Source organism: Aquarana catesbeiana, linkage group LG03 (assembly GCF_042186555.1).
Source record: "Aquarana catesbeiana isolate 2022-GZ linkage group LG03, ASM4218655v1, whole genome shotgun sequence".
Taxonomy (NCBI): Eukaryota; Metazoa; Chordata; class Amphibia; order Anura; family Ranidae; genus Aquarana; species Aquarana catesbeiana.
The window spans coordinates 707,211,136-707,228,953 of NC_133326.1; the positions used below are offsets into that span (position 1 = coordinate 707,211,136).

General features: G+C 43.3%; 1 protein-coding gene across 1 annotated transcript in view; it reads right to left on the minus strand.

Annotated features, from left to right (window-relative positions):
• The window catches only part of LOC141134891 (proteinase-activated receptor 1-like), a 221,577-nt gene extending 206,973 nt beyond the window's left edge, over positions 1-14,604 (minus strand). The window contains exon 1 of the mRNA XM_073624319.1: positions 14,469-14,604. Within this exon, the coding sequence (XP_073480420.1) occupies positions 14,469-14,604 (136 nt within the window). The remainder of the gene's footprint in view (positions 1-14,468) is intronic.
• Between the last annotated feature and the right edge of the window lie 3,214 nt (positions 14,605-17,818).

Genomic DNA, 17,818 nt, shown 5'->3' on the forward strand with positions numbered 1-17,818 from the left:
GAAAACATTAGATCCAATGTGATTAGCAGACTCTCTGAACGCCACTTACCCGATAAAATCCCTCCCGGACCAACAGGCCAAAAACGTCAGAAAAAATGCCGGGTGTGCTCCAAACGAGGAGTGAGAAGAGACACCACTTATCATTGTCCCCAATGTCCTTCACAACCAGGCCTCTGCATAGTTGACTGTTTCCGTCGTTACCATACTTCACTAAATTATTAGTGAAGTATGGTAAACATAACCCTCACTTCCTGCCATTTACCTTCATACCCCTTATGCCTCTGCTTGCTCTGTAACTAACCCTGGCTTGTTATTCGACCACGCTTCTGCCTACCGATTCTGTTTATACCTCTGCCTGATCTGGAACTGACCCTGGACTGTTATTCGACCATGCTTCTGCCTACCGATTCTGTTTATACCTCTGCCTGATCTGGAACAGACCCTGGACTGTTTGACCATGCCTCTTGCCTGCCTCTTGGACTGATCTTGTACCCTGCCAGTGGACTAGTGGGATTCACAACACAGGGGTCTCACATATTTGAGGGGGTCCAGAGTTGTTTTTCTGGATGAAGAAAACAATTTCATTTGTTTTCTCATTCCTAGATTAGGGTCTGGAGACTCGGAGGCTTCAAAGAGATTTGGGTGGGAGAAGCCTCTACCCCTGTCCCCATTCTGTCCTGAACGAGGCCCTACTTCTGCTTGCTGCCTGTAGGACCTATGCCATCATGCCTCTGCCTGTCGCATGAACTGACCACACCACATGGACCTGCCTACTACCAGGACCAATATTTTGGCACTGCTGACAATCTCTGCCTGCACTGACCCTGGACTGTATATGGACAGTATCCCTGCCTGCTGCCTGTACTGACTATGGACATTATTCCTGCCTGTTGTCTGGAAAATTGCGTTCGCTTTTGCTGACCAAGTCCCTGCCTTCTGCCTGGACCAGTGCTATCCTCCTGTGTACAACTGTGCTACTACAAACAGGTAATCTTTTGTTTACTCTTTGCTCAGCATAATGTATTTTGGGGTGTAATTCTTGGTATGTGCATGCTATGTGTCCCTAGAACACCTGATGGTGTTCCTTGCATGTTGGGCCTCTGTATGTGGCCAGGCTGTGTAAAAGTCTCACACATGTTGTATCACCATACTCAGGAGGAGTAGCAGAATGTATTTTGGGGTGTAATTTTTGCTATTTACATGCTATATGTTGGAAATATCTTATAAATGGACAACTTTGCGTAAGAAAATGCGTTTTCATTTTTTTTCCACATTTTCCAAAAACTTCTGGAAAAAAATGAACCATTCAAAAGACTCATGATGCCTCACAGATTACACGTTGGGGTGTTAGCTTTCCAAAATGGGGTCACTTTGTGGGCGTTTCCATTGTCCTGGTGCTCCAGGGCCTTCAAAAGTGTAATAGGTGGTTGAGAAATGAGATGTGTAATTTATGCTCCTAGAACGCCTGATGGTGCTATTTCAATATGTGGCCACGCTGTGAAAAAGTCCCACACATGTGGTATCGCCATACTCAGGAGGAGTAGCATAATGTATTTTGGGGCGTCATTTGTGGTATACACATGCCATGTGAGAGAAATAACCTATTGCAATGACAATTTTGTGGAAAAAAAATCTTAATTTTGCACAGAATTGTGGGAAAAAAATGACAACATCAAAAACCTCACCATGCATCTTACTAACAACCTTGGAATGTCTGCTTTCAAAAAAGGGTCGTTTGGGGGGTATTTGTACTTTCCTGGCTTGTTCGGGTCGCAAGAAATGAGAGGCCGTCAGTACTTCAGGTTTGATTAATTTTTTATGATTTGCAACACAGCTTGTAGACTCTCTAACTTTCACACAGACCAAATAATATCCACTAGTTTGGGTTATTTTTACCAAAGATAGGTAGCAGTATAAATTGTGGCCAAAATTTCTGAAGAAAAATTAATAATTTGCAAAATTTTATCACATAAACTAAGAAAAATGCGTTTTTTTTTTTCAAAACTTTCCGTCTTTTTTCATTTATAGTGCAAAAAATAAAAAACCCAGAGGTGATTAAATACCACCAAAAGAAAGCTCTATTTGTATGAAAAAAGGACAAAAAAATCATTTGGGTACAGTATTACATGACTGAGTAATTGTCATTCAAATTGTGACCGCGCTGAAAGCTGAAAATTGGTCTGGGCAGGAGGGGGGTTTAAGTGCCCAGTAAGCAAGTGGTTAAAGCTACACTTACAAAGTGTACCTGTTCCAAATTACAACAGATTCAACTTAAGAACAAACCTACAGTCCCTGTCTTGTTTGGACCACCTGTATACGGCTGTTCAGAGTATGTAGGGCCTATTGGCCCACGCCTTTTAGGGCCTGGTAATGGGCTGGGGGGGGGTACCCATGCTGTTTTTATCAATAATTTTCATCCACATTGCTGGGATCCGACATTACATTACAGCCGCAAGCAGTATTGAATGACATTTATTCCTTTAGAAATGTAATTTTGTGCAGGAACTGTTCTAAACACGGGAAACACGCGCCACTTTACAGGCATACTATAGACACCCCCCAGGTACGATATTTAAAGGAATATTTCACTTTTATTTTTTTACTTTATTATTAAAATCACTGCTCCCGAAAAAACGTCCGTTTTTAAAACTTTTTTTTGCATTGATCCATGTCCCCTGGGGCAGGACCCGGGTCCTCAAATACTTTTTAGGACAATAACTTGCATATTAGCCTTTAAAATTCGCACTTTTGATTTTTCACGTTCGGGTCCCATAGACTTTAAAGGTGTTCGAAAGTTCGTGCAAAATTTCGGTCCGTCTGCATGTTCTGCCGCGAACCAAACCAGGGGGGTGTTCAGCTCATCCCTACTCCTGGCCCACTTCCCACAGCTCAGCTGTCATGGCCTTTTTTAGTACATGTGCAGCCGATCGCACTGTTGCAATTTTCAAACTTGTCTCAAATACATCAAGCGTGGCAAAAACACCATTTGGGTACCACATGCTTGACAAGGCTTTTAACCTCCCACCACTCAGCACGTTGGCAAGAGAACCTGGAAGCCACACTAAAGGGGAGAAAACTTGTTCCTCCTCCTTACTTACCTCAGTTTGTCCCTGCTATACCTCATGACCTCTCAGCAGCCTCCACTGACAGGGATGATGGTATAGTGCAGGATGTCCCAGGTCCTTGCAGTATATCTGCCAGTAGCACATCACCATCTGTAGACTATAGCCGGCAAATTTCTCTGCCTCATCTGCTGCAGCAAAAAATAAATACAGTCACTGCCACCCACATGCCCAGCATCTACAGGAAAGCTTGTCAAAGCTGCTGTCTTTACAACTTCTGCCTTTCCGTCTGGTGGATTCTACCCCCTTCCGTGAATTTGCAGAATGTGCTTTACCACAATGGCAGGTTACCAGTCGCTATTTATTTTCATGTAAGGCCCTTGTGCGTCTATGCGTCTCGTCATTAGGCTTCTTCAGGACACGACCAAGTTTCAAAGACGCAACAGATAAGAGAACGAATCTCACTATCTTGAGTTGGAGTACACTGTTGTATATACCACCATAGCCTGGTATAGGCGATGGGTTTTCAAAATTCGAAATAATCAATGAATTTACATTTTTATGAACAGGGGCAAGTAAAGGCTTCACTCCAAACATGCATGGGGCCAGCAGAGCAAAGATACATGGTGTATATCAAGGAAAAGGACCTTTATTGGGATTAAGTGTTGCTCTTGGCTAGTAAAGCCTGAAAAAAAAACAGCTGTGCATGGAGTATATAATAAGGAAGCGTGTCCCTGGGAGACAGTACAATGTTGTACAGTGCCCGGCTGTCTCCCAGGGGCACGCTTCCTTATTATATACTCCACGCACAGCAGGTTTTTTCAGGCTTTACTAGCCATAATCCCAATAAAGGTCCTTTTCCTTGATATACACCATGTATCTTTGCTCTGCTGGCCCCATACATGTTTGGAGTGAAGCCTTTACTTGCCCCTGTTCATCAAAATTTAAATTCATTAATTATTTTGAATTTTGAAAACCCATCGCCTATCCCAGGCTGTGGGGGTATATACAACAATGTACTCCAACTCAAGATGGTGAGATTCGTTCTCTTATCTCTTATCTCTTCGTTCTCTTATCGTCTTTGAACCTTGGTCGTGTTCTGAAGAAGCCTAATGGCGAAACGCGTAGACGCACAAGGGCTCACTGTACAAATTGCATAAATGCAAATGTATGATGTTTTTTACTCTTTCCAATAATTATGTGTATATTTTGTAGTTTTTCAATAAATGTGATGATTTATTTATAATATTTCTTTCTCCATTGTTTCCTGGCCTATAAAGTCTGATATTTGGTAGTACCGCCAGTAGTACCCCTTCTTTCTCCCCTTATATTACGGACGTGGCATTTGAGTGCCTTCTTTCTCTTTTCATGTAAGTCCATTCCAGCTTTGTACCATCACGTGGAAGGCAATGTCGTGGCTAGGGATGAGCTTCGAGTTCGAGTTGAACTCATGTTCGACTCGAACATTGGCTGTTCGCAAGTTCACCGAACAGCGAACAATTTGGGGTGTTCGCGGCAAATTCGAATGCCGCGGAACACCCTTTAAAAGTCTATGGGAGAAATCAAAAGTGCTAATTTTAAAGGCTAATATGCAAGTTATTGTCATAAAAAGTGTTTGGGGACCTGGGTCCTGCCCCAGGGGACATGGATCAATGCAAAAAAAAGTTTTAAAAACGGCCGTTTTTTCAGGAGCAGTGATTTTAATAATGCTTAAAGTCAATCAATAAAAGTGTAATATCCCTTTAAATTTCGTACCTGGGGGGTGTCTATAGTGTGTCTGTAAAGGGGCGCATGTTTCCTGTGTTTAGAACAGTCTGACAGCAAAATGACATTTTGAAGGAAAAAACTCATTTAAAACTACCCGCGGCTATTGCATTGCCGACAATACACATAGAAGTTCATTGATAAAAACGGCATGGGAATTCCCCAAAGGGGAACCCCGAACCAAAATTTAAAAAAAAAATGACGTGGGAGTCCCTCTAAATTCCATACCAGGCCCTTCAGGTCTGGTATGGATATTAAGGGGAACCCCGGCCAAAATTAAAAAAAAAAAATGACGTGGGGTTCCCCCTAAATTCCATACCAGACCCTTCAGGTCTGGTATGGATTTTAAGGGGAACCCCGCGCCAAAAAAAAAAAAAAAACGGCGTGGGGTCCCCCCAAAAATCCATACCAGACCCTTATCCGAGCACGCAACCTGGCAGGCCGCAGGAAAAGAGGGGGGGACGAGAGTGCGGCCCCCCCTCCCTCCTGAACCGTACCAGGCCACATGCCCTCAACATTGGGAGGGTGCTTTGGGGTAGCCCCCCAAAACACCTTGTCCCCATGTTGATGAGGACAAGGGCCTCATCCCCACAACCCTGGCCGGTGGTTGTGGGGGTCTGCGGGCGGGGGGCTTATCGGAATCTGGAAGCCCCCTTTAACAAGGTGACCCCCAGATCCCGGCCCCCCCCCTGTGTGAAATGGTAAGGGGGTACATAAGTACCCCTACCATTTCACGAAAAAAGTGTCAAAAATGTTAAAAATGACAAGAGACAGTTTTTGACAATTCCTTTATTTAAATGCTTCTTCTTTCTTCTATCTTCATTCATCTTCTGGTTCTTCTGGTTCTTCTGGCTCTTCTGGTTCTTCCTCCGGCGTTCTCGTCCAGCATCTCCTCCGCGGCGTCTTCTATCTTCTTCTCCTCGGGCCGCTCCGCACCCATGGCATAGGGGGGAGGCTCCCGCTCTTCTCTTCTTCTTTTCTTCTCTTCTGTTCTTCTTCATTTTCTTCTCCGGGCCGCTCCGCAATCCATGCTGGCATGGAGGGAGGCTCCCGCTGTGTGACGGCGCTCCTCGTCTGACAGTTCTTAAATAACGGGGGGTGGGGCCACCCGGTGACCCTCTGACGCACGGTGACTTGACGGGACTTCCCTGTGGCATTCCCCGTGACGTCACAGGGAAGTCCCGTCAAGTCACCGTGCGTCAGAGGGGGGCGGGGTTCACCGGGTGGCCCCGCCCACCCGGTTATTTAAGAACTGTCAGACGAGGAGCGCCGTCACACAGCGGGAGCCTCCCTCCATGCCAGCATGGATTGCGGAGCGGCCCGGAGAAGAAAATGAAGAAGAACAGAAGAGAAGAAAAGAAGAAGAGAAGAGCGGGAGCCTCCCCCCTATGCCATGGGTGCGGAGCGGCCCGAGGAGAAGAAGATAGAAGACGCCGCGGAGGAGATGCTGGACGAGAACGCCGGAGGAAGAACCAGAAGAGCCAGAAGAACCAGAAGAACCAGAAGATGAAGGAAGATAGAAGAAAGAAGAAGCATTTAAATAAAGGAATTGTCAAAAACTGTCTCTTGTCATTTTTAACATTTTTGACACTTTTTTCGTGAAATGGTAGGGGTACTTATGTACCCCCTTACCATTTCACACAGGGGGGGGGCCGGGATCTGGGGGTCACCTTGTTAAAGGGGGCTTCCAGATTCCGATAAGCCCCCCGCCCGCAGACCCCCACAACCACCGGCCAGGGTTGTGGGGATGAGGCCCTTGTCCTCATCAACATGGGGACAAGGTGTTTTGGGGGGCTACCCCAAAGCACCCTCCCAATGTTGAGGGCATGTGGCCTGGTACGGTTCAGGAGGGAGGGGGGGCCGCACTCTCGTCCCCCCTCTTTTCCTGCGGCCTGCCAGGTTGCGTGCTCGGATAAGGGTCTGGTATGGATTTTTGGGGGGACCCCACGCCGTTTTTTTTTTTTTTTTTGGCGCGGGGTGGAATTTAGGGGGAACCCCACGTCATTTTTTTTTTTTAATTTTGGCCGGGGTTCCCCTTATAATATCCATACCAGACCTGAAGGGCCTGGTATGGAATTTAGGAGGACTCCCACGTCATATTTTTTTTTTAATTTTGGTTCGGGGTTCCCCTTTGGGGAATTCCCATGCCGTTTTTATCAATGAACTTCTATGTGTATTGTCGGCAATGCAATAGCCGCGGGTAGTTTTAAATGAGTTTTTTCCTTCAAAATGTCATTTTGCTGTCAGACTGTTCTAAACACAGGAAACATGCGCCCCTTTACAGGCATACTATAGACACCCCCCAGGTACGAAATTTAAAGGGATATTACACTTTTATTGTTTGACTTTAAGCATTATTAAAATCACTGCTCCTGAAAAAACGGCCGTTTTTAAAACTTTTTTTTGCATTGATCCATGTCCCCTGGGGCAGGACCCAGGTCCCCAAACACTTTTTATGACAATAACTTGCATATAAGCCTTTAAAATTAGCACTTTTGATTATTCATGTTCGTGTCCCATAGACTTTAACGGTGTTCGCATGTTCGAACGAACTTTTTTCCTGTTCGCATGTTCTGGTGCGAACCGAACAGGGGGGTGTTCGGCTCATCCCTAGTCGTGGCATTGTTGGGCAAGGCAGTCAACCGCAAAGTCCACATTACTGCTGACATGTGGTCCAGCAAGTATGGTCAGGGACAATATATTTCATTCACAGCACACAGGGTAACTCTCCTTGCAACACAGAAGAATGCAGGACAGGGCTCAGTGCTGCAGCTTGTTGTGCCTCCATACAGCTAGTGGTGAATATGCAAGATTTGTCAGCTCTATACCCTCCTCCTCCTCCTCCTCCTCCATGCCTTCCTCTGCTGAATTGTCCTATAAACCACAAGTACCCACTAAATGTTCAAGGGACTATTCAATGAGTCAGGCTAAAAGGTGCCATGCAGTGCTTCAGCTTGTGTGTCTAGGGGCCAGAAACCACACTGGAGCAGAGATTCTTGCAGCTCTGCAGGGGCAGGCCCAGAGGTGGCTCACGCCATGCCAGCTGATTTCTGACATGCCCACCAGGTGGAACTCGACTTTGGCAATGCTACAGTGGAAATTATAGGATGAAACAATCAGCGCCACAAGTAAGCAATATTGTGATGTTTAAATAAGATAACCTAATAATAAACATGAACAGCTGCTAAACATTCCAAGTGGTACACCACACTAATTTCAAAATGGATAGTAAATAATAAATGTAGCGCTATGTGTAAAATTATAAATATAAAGTGCAAATCTCCAAAATAAATAAATCCTACATAGAAATGAATAGTCCATAAAATGAAAAAATGAAGAAATAAAACATGAAAAACTCTTCTTGTGATCAGTGTATCCACACAATTCCACCACAGGGATTGTTCGTCCTCAAAAGGAGTGCACACCACCACCAGTAAAAATGCGCGCTTGCCCCTTGATGATGTAATCCCGTTACGAAACGTGTAGGGCGGAGCAGGGTGACGCGCTGACGTCACCTCCAGTCACTGCTCATATTCCAAGAGGATGGGTCTGTTCGAGTCTGTGCGGCCGCCGGACCGGTCTTAAGGCTTATCTTTTGAAGCGCCTATGTAAGTGTGTTTTTATATGCGATTTATTAAACTCGTAAGGTTTTACACTATCAGAGTTTTTATTCTTGTTACACGGTCCACTTCCTATTGATTTGGTCCCAACCATGTGATGATCCGAAGATTTTAGCAGACCAGTATTGATGCCGAGTTCGAGTCACAGCTGTTTCTTGCTTGCTATGATCCTCTGTGGCGGGGGGATAACGGCCTTCTGGTAAGGAGATACCCCTTCTACTTTTCGGTGGTGAATCACAATTTTTCACAGAGTGGATCAAGATCGTCTTTTGTGGACTTTGTTGTTCTGTTTTCAGCACGGGTGGTTATTATTAGGTGCCACCACTCACAGAGACTATTCTCTAGTATTACATTGGCATTATATAGCTCTTTACAAGACTATTTCACATTATCCAGCTTATTTTATATATGCAAATTAGCCTTATTCATTATATATGATTCTCATATTTCACCATTGTATATGATTCACATATTTCACCAATTTTGTGTTGATTTTTTAGCGCGACTCTCGTGTTTTCTACATTTTAACGATTTATGGGTGTCATATAATTAAGAGTTGCTGCTTTTCACTTATATTATTTGTTTGGGTTTATCCCCCAATTTCAAATTTATATATGATTATTTATTTCACATGATTTAGCACGTTTTTTTTCTAATTTTCTTGTCCAATTACTTGCATATAAGCCTTCAAAATGGGAACTTTTGATTTTTACAGTTCGGGTCCCATAGACTTCAATGGGGTTCATTATTCGGTTCCGAACTTTTGAGATATTCTGGTGCGAACCGAACAGGGGGTCGTTCGGCCCATCCCTAAGCAAAAATTTACAGAGGAAGAAAAATTACACAGTTAAAATTGTAAGCAAATGACATTCATTGTCAGCTTCTAAAAAGGTACACAGATCCCTCCAAAGGTCCCCCATAATACACAGCAGATCCTTGGAGAGGTCTGTGTGTGTTTTTTTTTTTTTTTTTAAACAAACAAAGCTGTCAATGACAGCTGTCAAAGTCATTTGCCAGCAAATTTAAACATTTTTTCCCTTGTAAATATCAGCACTGCTGCAGCACTTTCTGTACATCACAGAGATGCCCCTTCACAGGCAGGATTAGAACACCCACCAGGCATGTCATTTAAAGGAATTGGACATTTTTAATGTTTCTCTTTAAGCATTTAAAAATCATTACTCCTGTTCAAATGGAATTTTTTTAAACATTTTTTGCATTGTACATGTTCCCCAGGCAGGGGCGTATCTGTCACAAGGCAAACAAGGCGTTTGCATTGTGTTGCATTTTCAGGGGGAAGCCCCCCAGGCGGCCCCATTATAGCTGAATGACGTCCAGTTCTGGGAGGTCATCTATTGATGCCCTTCCAGAAATGAGCGCCTGCTGCGGCTCGCACCTGGCGCGATCTGTGATCAGCTCTGTCCATAGGACAGAGCTGATCACAGCTTGGGGTAAAGAGCAAATCGCAGAGGCTCTTTACTACGTGATCAGCTGTGTTCAAATAACAGCTGATCACGATCTAAAAAAACCTGCAAGTTATCGACATACCGGTAACTGGCAAGTATCATCTGTACTGGTAAATAGGGCACTGCACTGATGATCAGTGTGCTGATTATCAGCGCAGCCCCAACAGCACACATCAGTGCCCATCAGTGCTGCCAATCAGTGCCCATCAGAGCTGCCAATTAATGCTGCCAATCGGTGCCTTCTCATCAGTGCCACCTATCAGTGCCCATCAGTGCCTCTTATTGGTGCCCGTCAGTGCCTCTTATAAGTGCCCTTCGGTGCTGCCTATCATAGCCCATCAGTGCCATCTATCAGTGCCCTAAAATGCTGCATATTATTGCCCATCAGTGCCTTCTATTATTGCCCATCAGTGTTGCCCATGAGTGCCCTTCATTGCCGCCTATCAGTGCCCATCGGTGCCACCTATTAGTATCTTTCAGTGCCGCCTATCAGTACCCTTCAGTGCCGCCTATCAGTACCCTTCAGTGCTGCCTATCAGTACCCTTCAGTGAAGCCTATCAGTACCCTTCAGTGCCGCCTATCAGTACCCTTCAGTGCTGCCTATCAGTACCCTTCAGTGAAGCCTATCATTGCCCATCAGTGATGCCTTTCAGTGTCCATCAGTGTCGCCTATCAGTGTCTATCGGTGCTGCATATTAGTACAGCTTCATCAGTGCATCCTCATCAGTACCCACCAGTGCAGTACCTCCTATGTCCCGCTGACCCCATCCTCTGCTCCATTGACCACATATGTGGCACTAGGAGGAATCATGTCTCAGGGTCTGATGAGGAAGCCACAGCTGTTCACTGTGAATGGCTGCAGCTTCCTCATCAGACCCTGAGACAAGAATGATATAACCTGGCTGGGGTGGGACAAATTTAGATGGAGGAACGTCCAATTTTAGTCTTGCCTAGGGAGGCACAAAACCAAAATACACCACTGTCCACAGGGCAGTGCCCGCATCCTTGAAATTTTTCAACATACCCCTTGCATGTTAGCCCAGAAAACGGGCATTTTTAAAATGACAGATTTGTCTCCCACTGATTTTAATAGGGTTTGGGTTTGGCATACAAACTAAATGCTCTCCTGAGTGCACAGGGTAAGGTTTTGTTTTTTTTCTTTGGTGCATACAGTACCCCCAATGGCAGTGTCTGGCTTCCTATGCATCTTTTTTGACAATAGTTTGTATATTTGCCCCTCAAAAATAATGCATTGAATACCAAGATACACCACCATACACTTTTGGGGAAAAGTTTGTATTTTCTGAATTTTGAGGATGTTTCAACAAACTGGGTATAAATCTTATCCAGGTAAATTCTCGCCCCTAACAATTACATAATTACAAACTTTGAGTGAAAAATACAACATACTAAAATGTAAATTGAATTCTATGATGAGCTACTTACCAGTGACATTTAAGTTCCATCCGCACCCTGCAAAGTTTGTGTTGGATAATACAAAAGAAAATACAATTTAGTTTTCAGTTAAAGACAAACTTTTTTTTTTGTTAATTTTGTTTACAGTTTGTACTCTCCTATCTATCTATCTATCTATCTATCTATCTATCTATCTATCTATCTATCTATCTATCTATCTATCTATCTATCTATCTATCTATCTATCTATCTATCTATCCAAAGACTCTTTAGCCATTTGTACTCTTCCCAACTTATGACAACAATTTGAGAACAGCTCTTTTCTCTTCCAGCATGACTGCACTAAGCCAGATCCATAGAGTGTCCTGTACAGAGCCCTGACCTCAACCCTACTGAATGCCTTTGGGATGAGTTGGAACCCTGATAATGAGCCAGCTCTTTTCATCCAACACCTGTCCTCACAAATGCTCCACACCATACCACTGCTAAGAGGTCCAGATACAACTTTATTACAATAAAAGACAGGGGACAATCCCAAAAGTAGCCAACCTGTTTTGGGGGCCCAAAACACCCCTTTTATCAGGGCTTGATTGACAACAATGTGAAAGACTAGAAGATGTTATTTTTTCCAATGTGATTACAAGCACAGATTTTGTCAGTAGCTGGCTTGGCATCCACCACCTAGCAGGGGAGAGGTGCTTCAATTTGAATTTTTGCCACATTACACTACAAGCCAAGGAGACTGTGGAGATCCTCTGGTCTGCTGATACTGCTGATCTGCCCTGATACCAGATTTGTTAGCTCAACATGAATGCTTTAAGACAATACCAATAAGATAATGCTATTTTTCCATTTTCCGTTGGCCTTTAAGGGGGTTCTGATGCCAGGAGGTGGGGCAGGCTTTATTATCATATTACCCCCATGATTCACTATTGCCGTGGTTACATGATTGGAAAGCTCTAAGGCCCCTTTTACACTGTCGGACCATTCAGGTCCGCCTGTCAGTTTTGTCGGCGGACCTGAACGGGCACTCCATGCTAGTCTGTGAAACGATGGATGTCAGCGGTCCGATCCGCTAAAATCAGACAGATGCCCCTACGTTCGCATCCGTCCCTGGCGGATCGGATCGGGTGAGATCTGATGAAAATGGACATGCTGTCCGTTTTCGTCCGATCTCTCCATAGTAACTAGCAGCGCTCGACAAGCCCCTCCCCGCTCAGTGAGCAGAGAGGGACCTGTCATCCGCTGGCTCAGTGGAGATCAACGGAGAGATCTCCCGCTGAGCTGGCGGACAGAGGCGGACTCCGAGGCAGCGGATCTCCCTCGTGAGAATGATGCCTACATCATAAGTAGCAATCTGAAGCTTTCCATTAGCTGGGAACTGTGCTGTCCACTGATTAGCTATCCCAGCAACCTCTATGCTTTTTCTTACAAGAAGGGTTTATATGTCAGAGAATGCCCTGGAGGAGAGCGCAGCTCTCCTAAAAATGGAAATACTTTGAATGCTGCAGCTGAGTTCTGAAAATGTTAGTTATTTCTGGGTTTTGGTCTTCCTTGGTGACTGACTTAGCACTAGCATGCAGCAAGGAAAGATAGATCAAGGATAAAACTACTGATCTGTAAACTGTTCAGGGTCTGTGTACTTGAAATACTGAAGTTAGCTGGTTAGCCAGGCAAACAGCATATTCAAAAGAAAGTTCATTAATGACTCTTGCTCCAGGTTTCCTCTGGGTGGTGTAGACAGTGGGTGGGATAGGGTTAGGTTAAGGTGAGAGAGTGGGGACACAAACCCTACATCAGAAAATGCTGTGCCTCTGACATTGAAATATTAATGAAAAGTAGCACATTTGTTATGAATAAAAAGAAAATGTAACAAACAACTTAATGAGAGGATTCTGCAGTTTGATAATCCCATCTACAACAGTGAGATCAGATCACCATGAGCTAGGGGTGTAGGTAAAATACTACATAACGAATGTCAATATTGTCACCCTAATGTGGCTAGGGATGAGCCGAACACCCCAAACACCCCGACCCCCCCCGTTCGGTTCGCATCCAGAACATGCGAACAGGCAAAAACTTCATTCTGTCATAAAAAGTGTTTGGGGACCCAGGTCCTGCCCCAGGGGACATGTATCAATGCAAAAAAAGTTTTAAAAATGGTCGTTTTTTTGGGAGCAGTGATTTTAATAAAGTGAAACAATAAAAGTGTAATATTCCTTTAAATTTGGTACCTGGGGGGTGTATGCCTGTAAAGTGCCACATGTTTCCCGTGTTTAGAACAGTCTGACAGCAAAATTACATTTATAAAATAAAAAAAAGTAATTTAAAAGTGCTAGCGCTAGTGCCGGCTATAATGAATTGTCGGTCCGACAATACACATAAAAGTTCATTGATAAACACGGCATGGAATTTCCCCACAGGGGAACCCCGAACTAAAATTTAAAAAAAAAATGCGTGGGGGTCCCCCTAAATTCCATACCAGGCCCTTCAGGTCTGGTATGGATATTAAGAGGAACCCCACGCCAAAATAAAGAAAAAAAAAAAAAAAGGCGTGGGGGTCCCCCTCAAAATCCATACCAGACCCTTCAGGGAGAAGGGCCTCATCCCCAAAACCCTTACCCGGTGGTTGTGGGGGTCTGCGGGCGTGGGGCTTCATTATTCATTAATAGCCGGAACTAGCGCTAGCACTTTTAAATGACTTTTTTTTTCCTTTAGAAATGTCATTTTGCTGTCAGACTGTTCTAAACAACAAACACCACTTTACAGCATACTATAGACAACCCCCCAGGTACGAAATTTAAAGGAATATTACACTTTTATTGTTTCACTTTAAACATTATTAAAATCCCTTCTCCCGAAAAAACGGCCGTTTTTAAAACTTTTTTTGCATTGATACATGTCCCCTGGGGCAGAACCCAGGTCCCCAAACACTTTTTATGACAATAGCTTGCATTTAAGCCTTTAAAATTAGCACTTTTGATTTCTCCCATAGACTTTTAAAAGGGTGTTCCGCAGCTTTCGAATTTGCCACGAACACCCCAAATTGTTCGCTATTCGACGAACGGGCGAACAGCCAATGTTCAAGTCGAACTCATGTTCGACCCGAACATAAAGTCCATGCCTAAATGTGGCTTACCTCTTCCAAAATCCAGTGTAAAGGCCTGAATACTGACATTCAAAAGCACAAGACTCACATCGGGAGTAATCCTCAATATCACTTCTTCAGAGGTAAATAAATGTCCAAGTGGAGTAACCCAGGATTCTAGAAACATATGTTTCTGTATGAGGGCATCCCCTGTAAAACAAAAAGAGGTATAGATAGCTTACTTAGTTACTTACTTACTTACTTACTTAGCTCTGAGCATGACTGCCAAGTGTAAAAAGACAAAGTGTTGTTAGAGGTTGTATACAAAAAAAACAAGGTTGGACATGGCTAGTATACAGGTGGAAGAGTGCTATACCTGCCTAGACTAATATACCAGGAAGCCCAGCTGAGCATCATGAGGGCCATTACCCAAACCAACAATGAAAAATGACAAGAAAGGTGAAGAAGGAAAACAGGTGAAATCCTGCCTAGATGATTGCATGGACACAAGGCTGAGCTCAGCTAGGACCATTATACCAGGAAGGAACCAAAACGAATTATAGTAGGGGCTAGTAAAAGTAAAAACAAGTTAAAAGACTAGGACTAGTACTGAAGAAAAAATGTTAGGTTAAAAAAAAACTTTATAGGGTTACTGTGTCCAGAGTGAGTACTGGGTGAAGCCAACTTTAGCATACAAAGATGGTTTTAGGTAAGAACCAGGATGCTAGTATACAATGCTGAGCAGGAGATGGACTAGGGCACAAGGACACAATGGTGAGTTGGGGATGGGTTCAGCACACAAAGACTAATGCTGCACATGGGTAAAAATGATACTTGTAGAGAAAGTAGCTAGGGTGAGTAAAGGAGTCAACAGCGATGAATTCTGACCTTGGGGGTTAGAAGAATATTCTACAATGGGCATGACTAAAACAAATACAAATAAAGGAATAGGGACTACAGGTATTTGTTTGTGGAATGGAGTGTATCTCTAATAATAATAGTGATATAGAGGCATCACCCCGATGTGTTTAAGAAGGGTAAATGTGAATTGATATTGGGACTTTAAACATACCTCTATAATCACAAACGGGAATAGAAAAAATTATCTAAAAACTTTGTCTTTTATTTCACACAGTACAAAAAAAAATACAACAAACATATATATATATATTATTGTCCACATAACATGTTACAATATTAGTCATACTAAATAATTTAGCAGGGTTTTGCAGAAAGTCCGCTTCTTCAGGACCAGCAAAATTTTGTATATTGGAAAAGCCTATTTACAGAATAAGAACAGATCTACAACAAAGGGGGGCGGGGGGTAATCAACACAAGATATACAGTTAGATATTACATCTTCAAAATATATTGGTACAGATCCAAACATCATAAATACTTATAACATATCCATATAGGATTCACTACTTACCACATGTATATTGTTATGGGGCACAGGACCCCCCTACTAGTCAGCCTTTAAAGAGTAATTAGCCTCAACAAAGACATGTATAAGAGGTCATTACTTACCCCAATAGGCAAAAAACTAACATGCAGAGTAAAGTGAAGGAAGAGATCAGAGGTCATCTATAGTCTATGGTTTGTAGCAAGAGATATACAAATAAACCGCCCCTGAATCTCTCTTACTCCACTGCGCCAAAGAAAAGTGCAAAGCTATATAAAAGATGTGTAAATGAATACAAAATGTGTACATACACAGTGTACAGTGAAAAAACCTGCCACTTAAATAAATACGTAAACTGATTAGAATGGGCATGGTTACATGGCATTCCATCGCACTGACATTAGATGCCGCTGTCTGAGGAGGACTACACCAATCAGATGGCTGGGCCTTAGAAGGTTGGGTGAGAGATACACCAGTTTACACTTCAGGTCCGCTGTGACCGCGGTGCACCGTTGGATCACTGATCCTGTTGATTGCTGTGGATTTTTTTTTAAAGGCTTTTATGTTTCAGTTTAAAAGTGAGTGTAACCATTGAAGTGTGTTTGAAATGATTTTAATAAATCTGTCAAAATGGTATCACGCTATGTGGAGCACTTTATTCATTTTTTCACATATGGAGCTGGCTTGATTGGAGTCACGGTTCATCACATGCAACCCAGGTGTGGTTCAATTGCTGTTTTGCCAAACACGAGAGTGGGAGGCTATACAATCTGGTGAGTGCGCTCTTCAGAGGGAGTGGTGTCACTATTACGGTGGTGTGGTGGAAGAGTATAAAATTTTTCACACAAGAAGATTGAAAAACAACTGTTGAGCTTGATCATTAATTTCTTGTAATTTATTATTTATAGCGACACTTTTCACTGGGTGTTAAAGAAATTTCTTTTCATGATAAAAATAATATTTTTCATGACACTATTATTATTAATATTTCTATGTATAAGTAGAGGGTCATAGGCATTATGCTGCTCTGACCCATTATTTTACACAATTTATATTAGCGCCGCTATCTCTATCTGTACACGTGTGAGAGGTATAGTTTTGGGATTCTGATCAGTCATCTATAGTCTGCCGGCCCATGGGAGGAAATCCCCTCAGGTATGTAAATCAGTAGATTAAACTGTATCAGCAGAATAGAAAAACATAGGTGTAAGCTAATACTAATAGCAATAGATGGTAAGGGTTGGGCCATAATTCAAAAAATGGAATAGAGTCTAACAAAGCCAGCTTGCCCTTCAACAGATAGAATGAAGATATATTTAAGGATACAATCTAGACATACAGTAAGGGACAATGTTGTTGAGAAGTACAAGTCAGGGTTAGGTTATAAAAAAAATATCCAAATCTTTGATGATCCCTAGAAGCACCATCAAACCTATCATAACCAAATGGAAAGAACATGGCACGACAGCAAACCTGCCAACAGACGACCGCAAACCAAAATTCATGGACCGGGCAAGGAGGGCATTAATCAGAGAGGCAGCACAGAGACCTAAAGTAACCCTGGAGGAGCTGCAGAGTTCCACAGCAGAGACTGGAGTATCTGTACATAGGACGGCAATAAGCCGTACGCTCCATAGAGTTGGGCTCTATGGCAGAGTGGCCAGAAGAAAGCCATTACTTTCAGAAAAAAACAAAATGGCATGTTTTGAATTTGCATAAAGGCATGTGGGAGACTCCCAAAGTGTATGGAGGAAGGTGCTCTGGTCTGATGAGTCAAAAATTGAACTTTTTGGCCATCAAAGAAAACGCTATGTCTGGCGCAAACCCAACACATCATATCACCCAAAGAACACCATTCCCACAGTGAAACATGGTGGTGGCATCATCATGCTGTGGGGATGTTTTTCAGCAGTCGGGACTGGGAAAATGGTAAGAGTTGAGGGAAAGATGGATGGTGCTAAATACAGGGATATTCTTGAGATCACCTGTACCACTC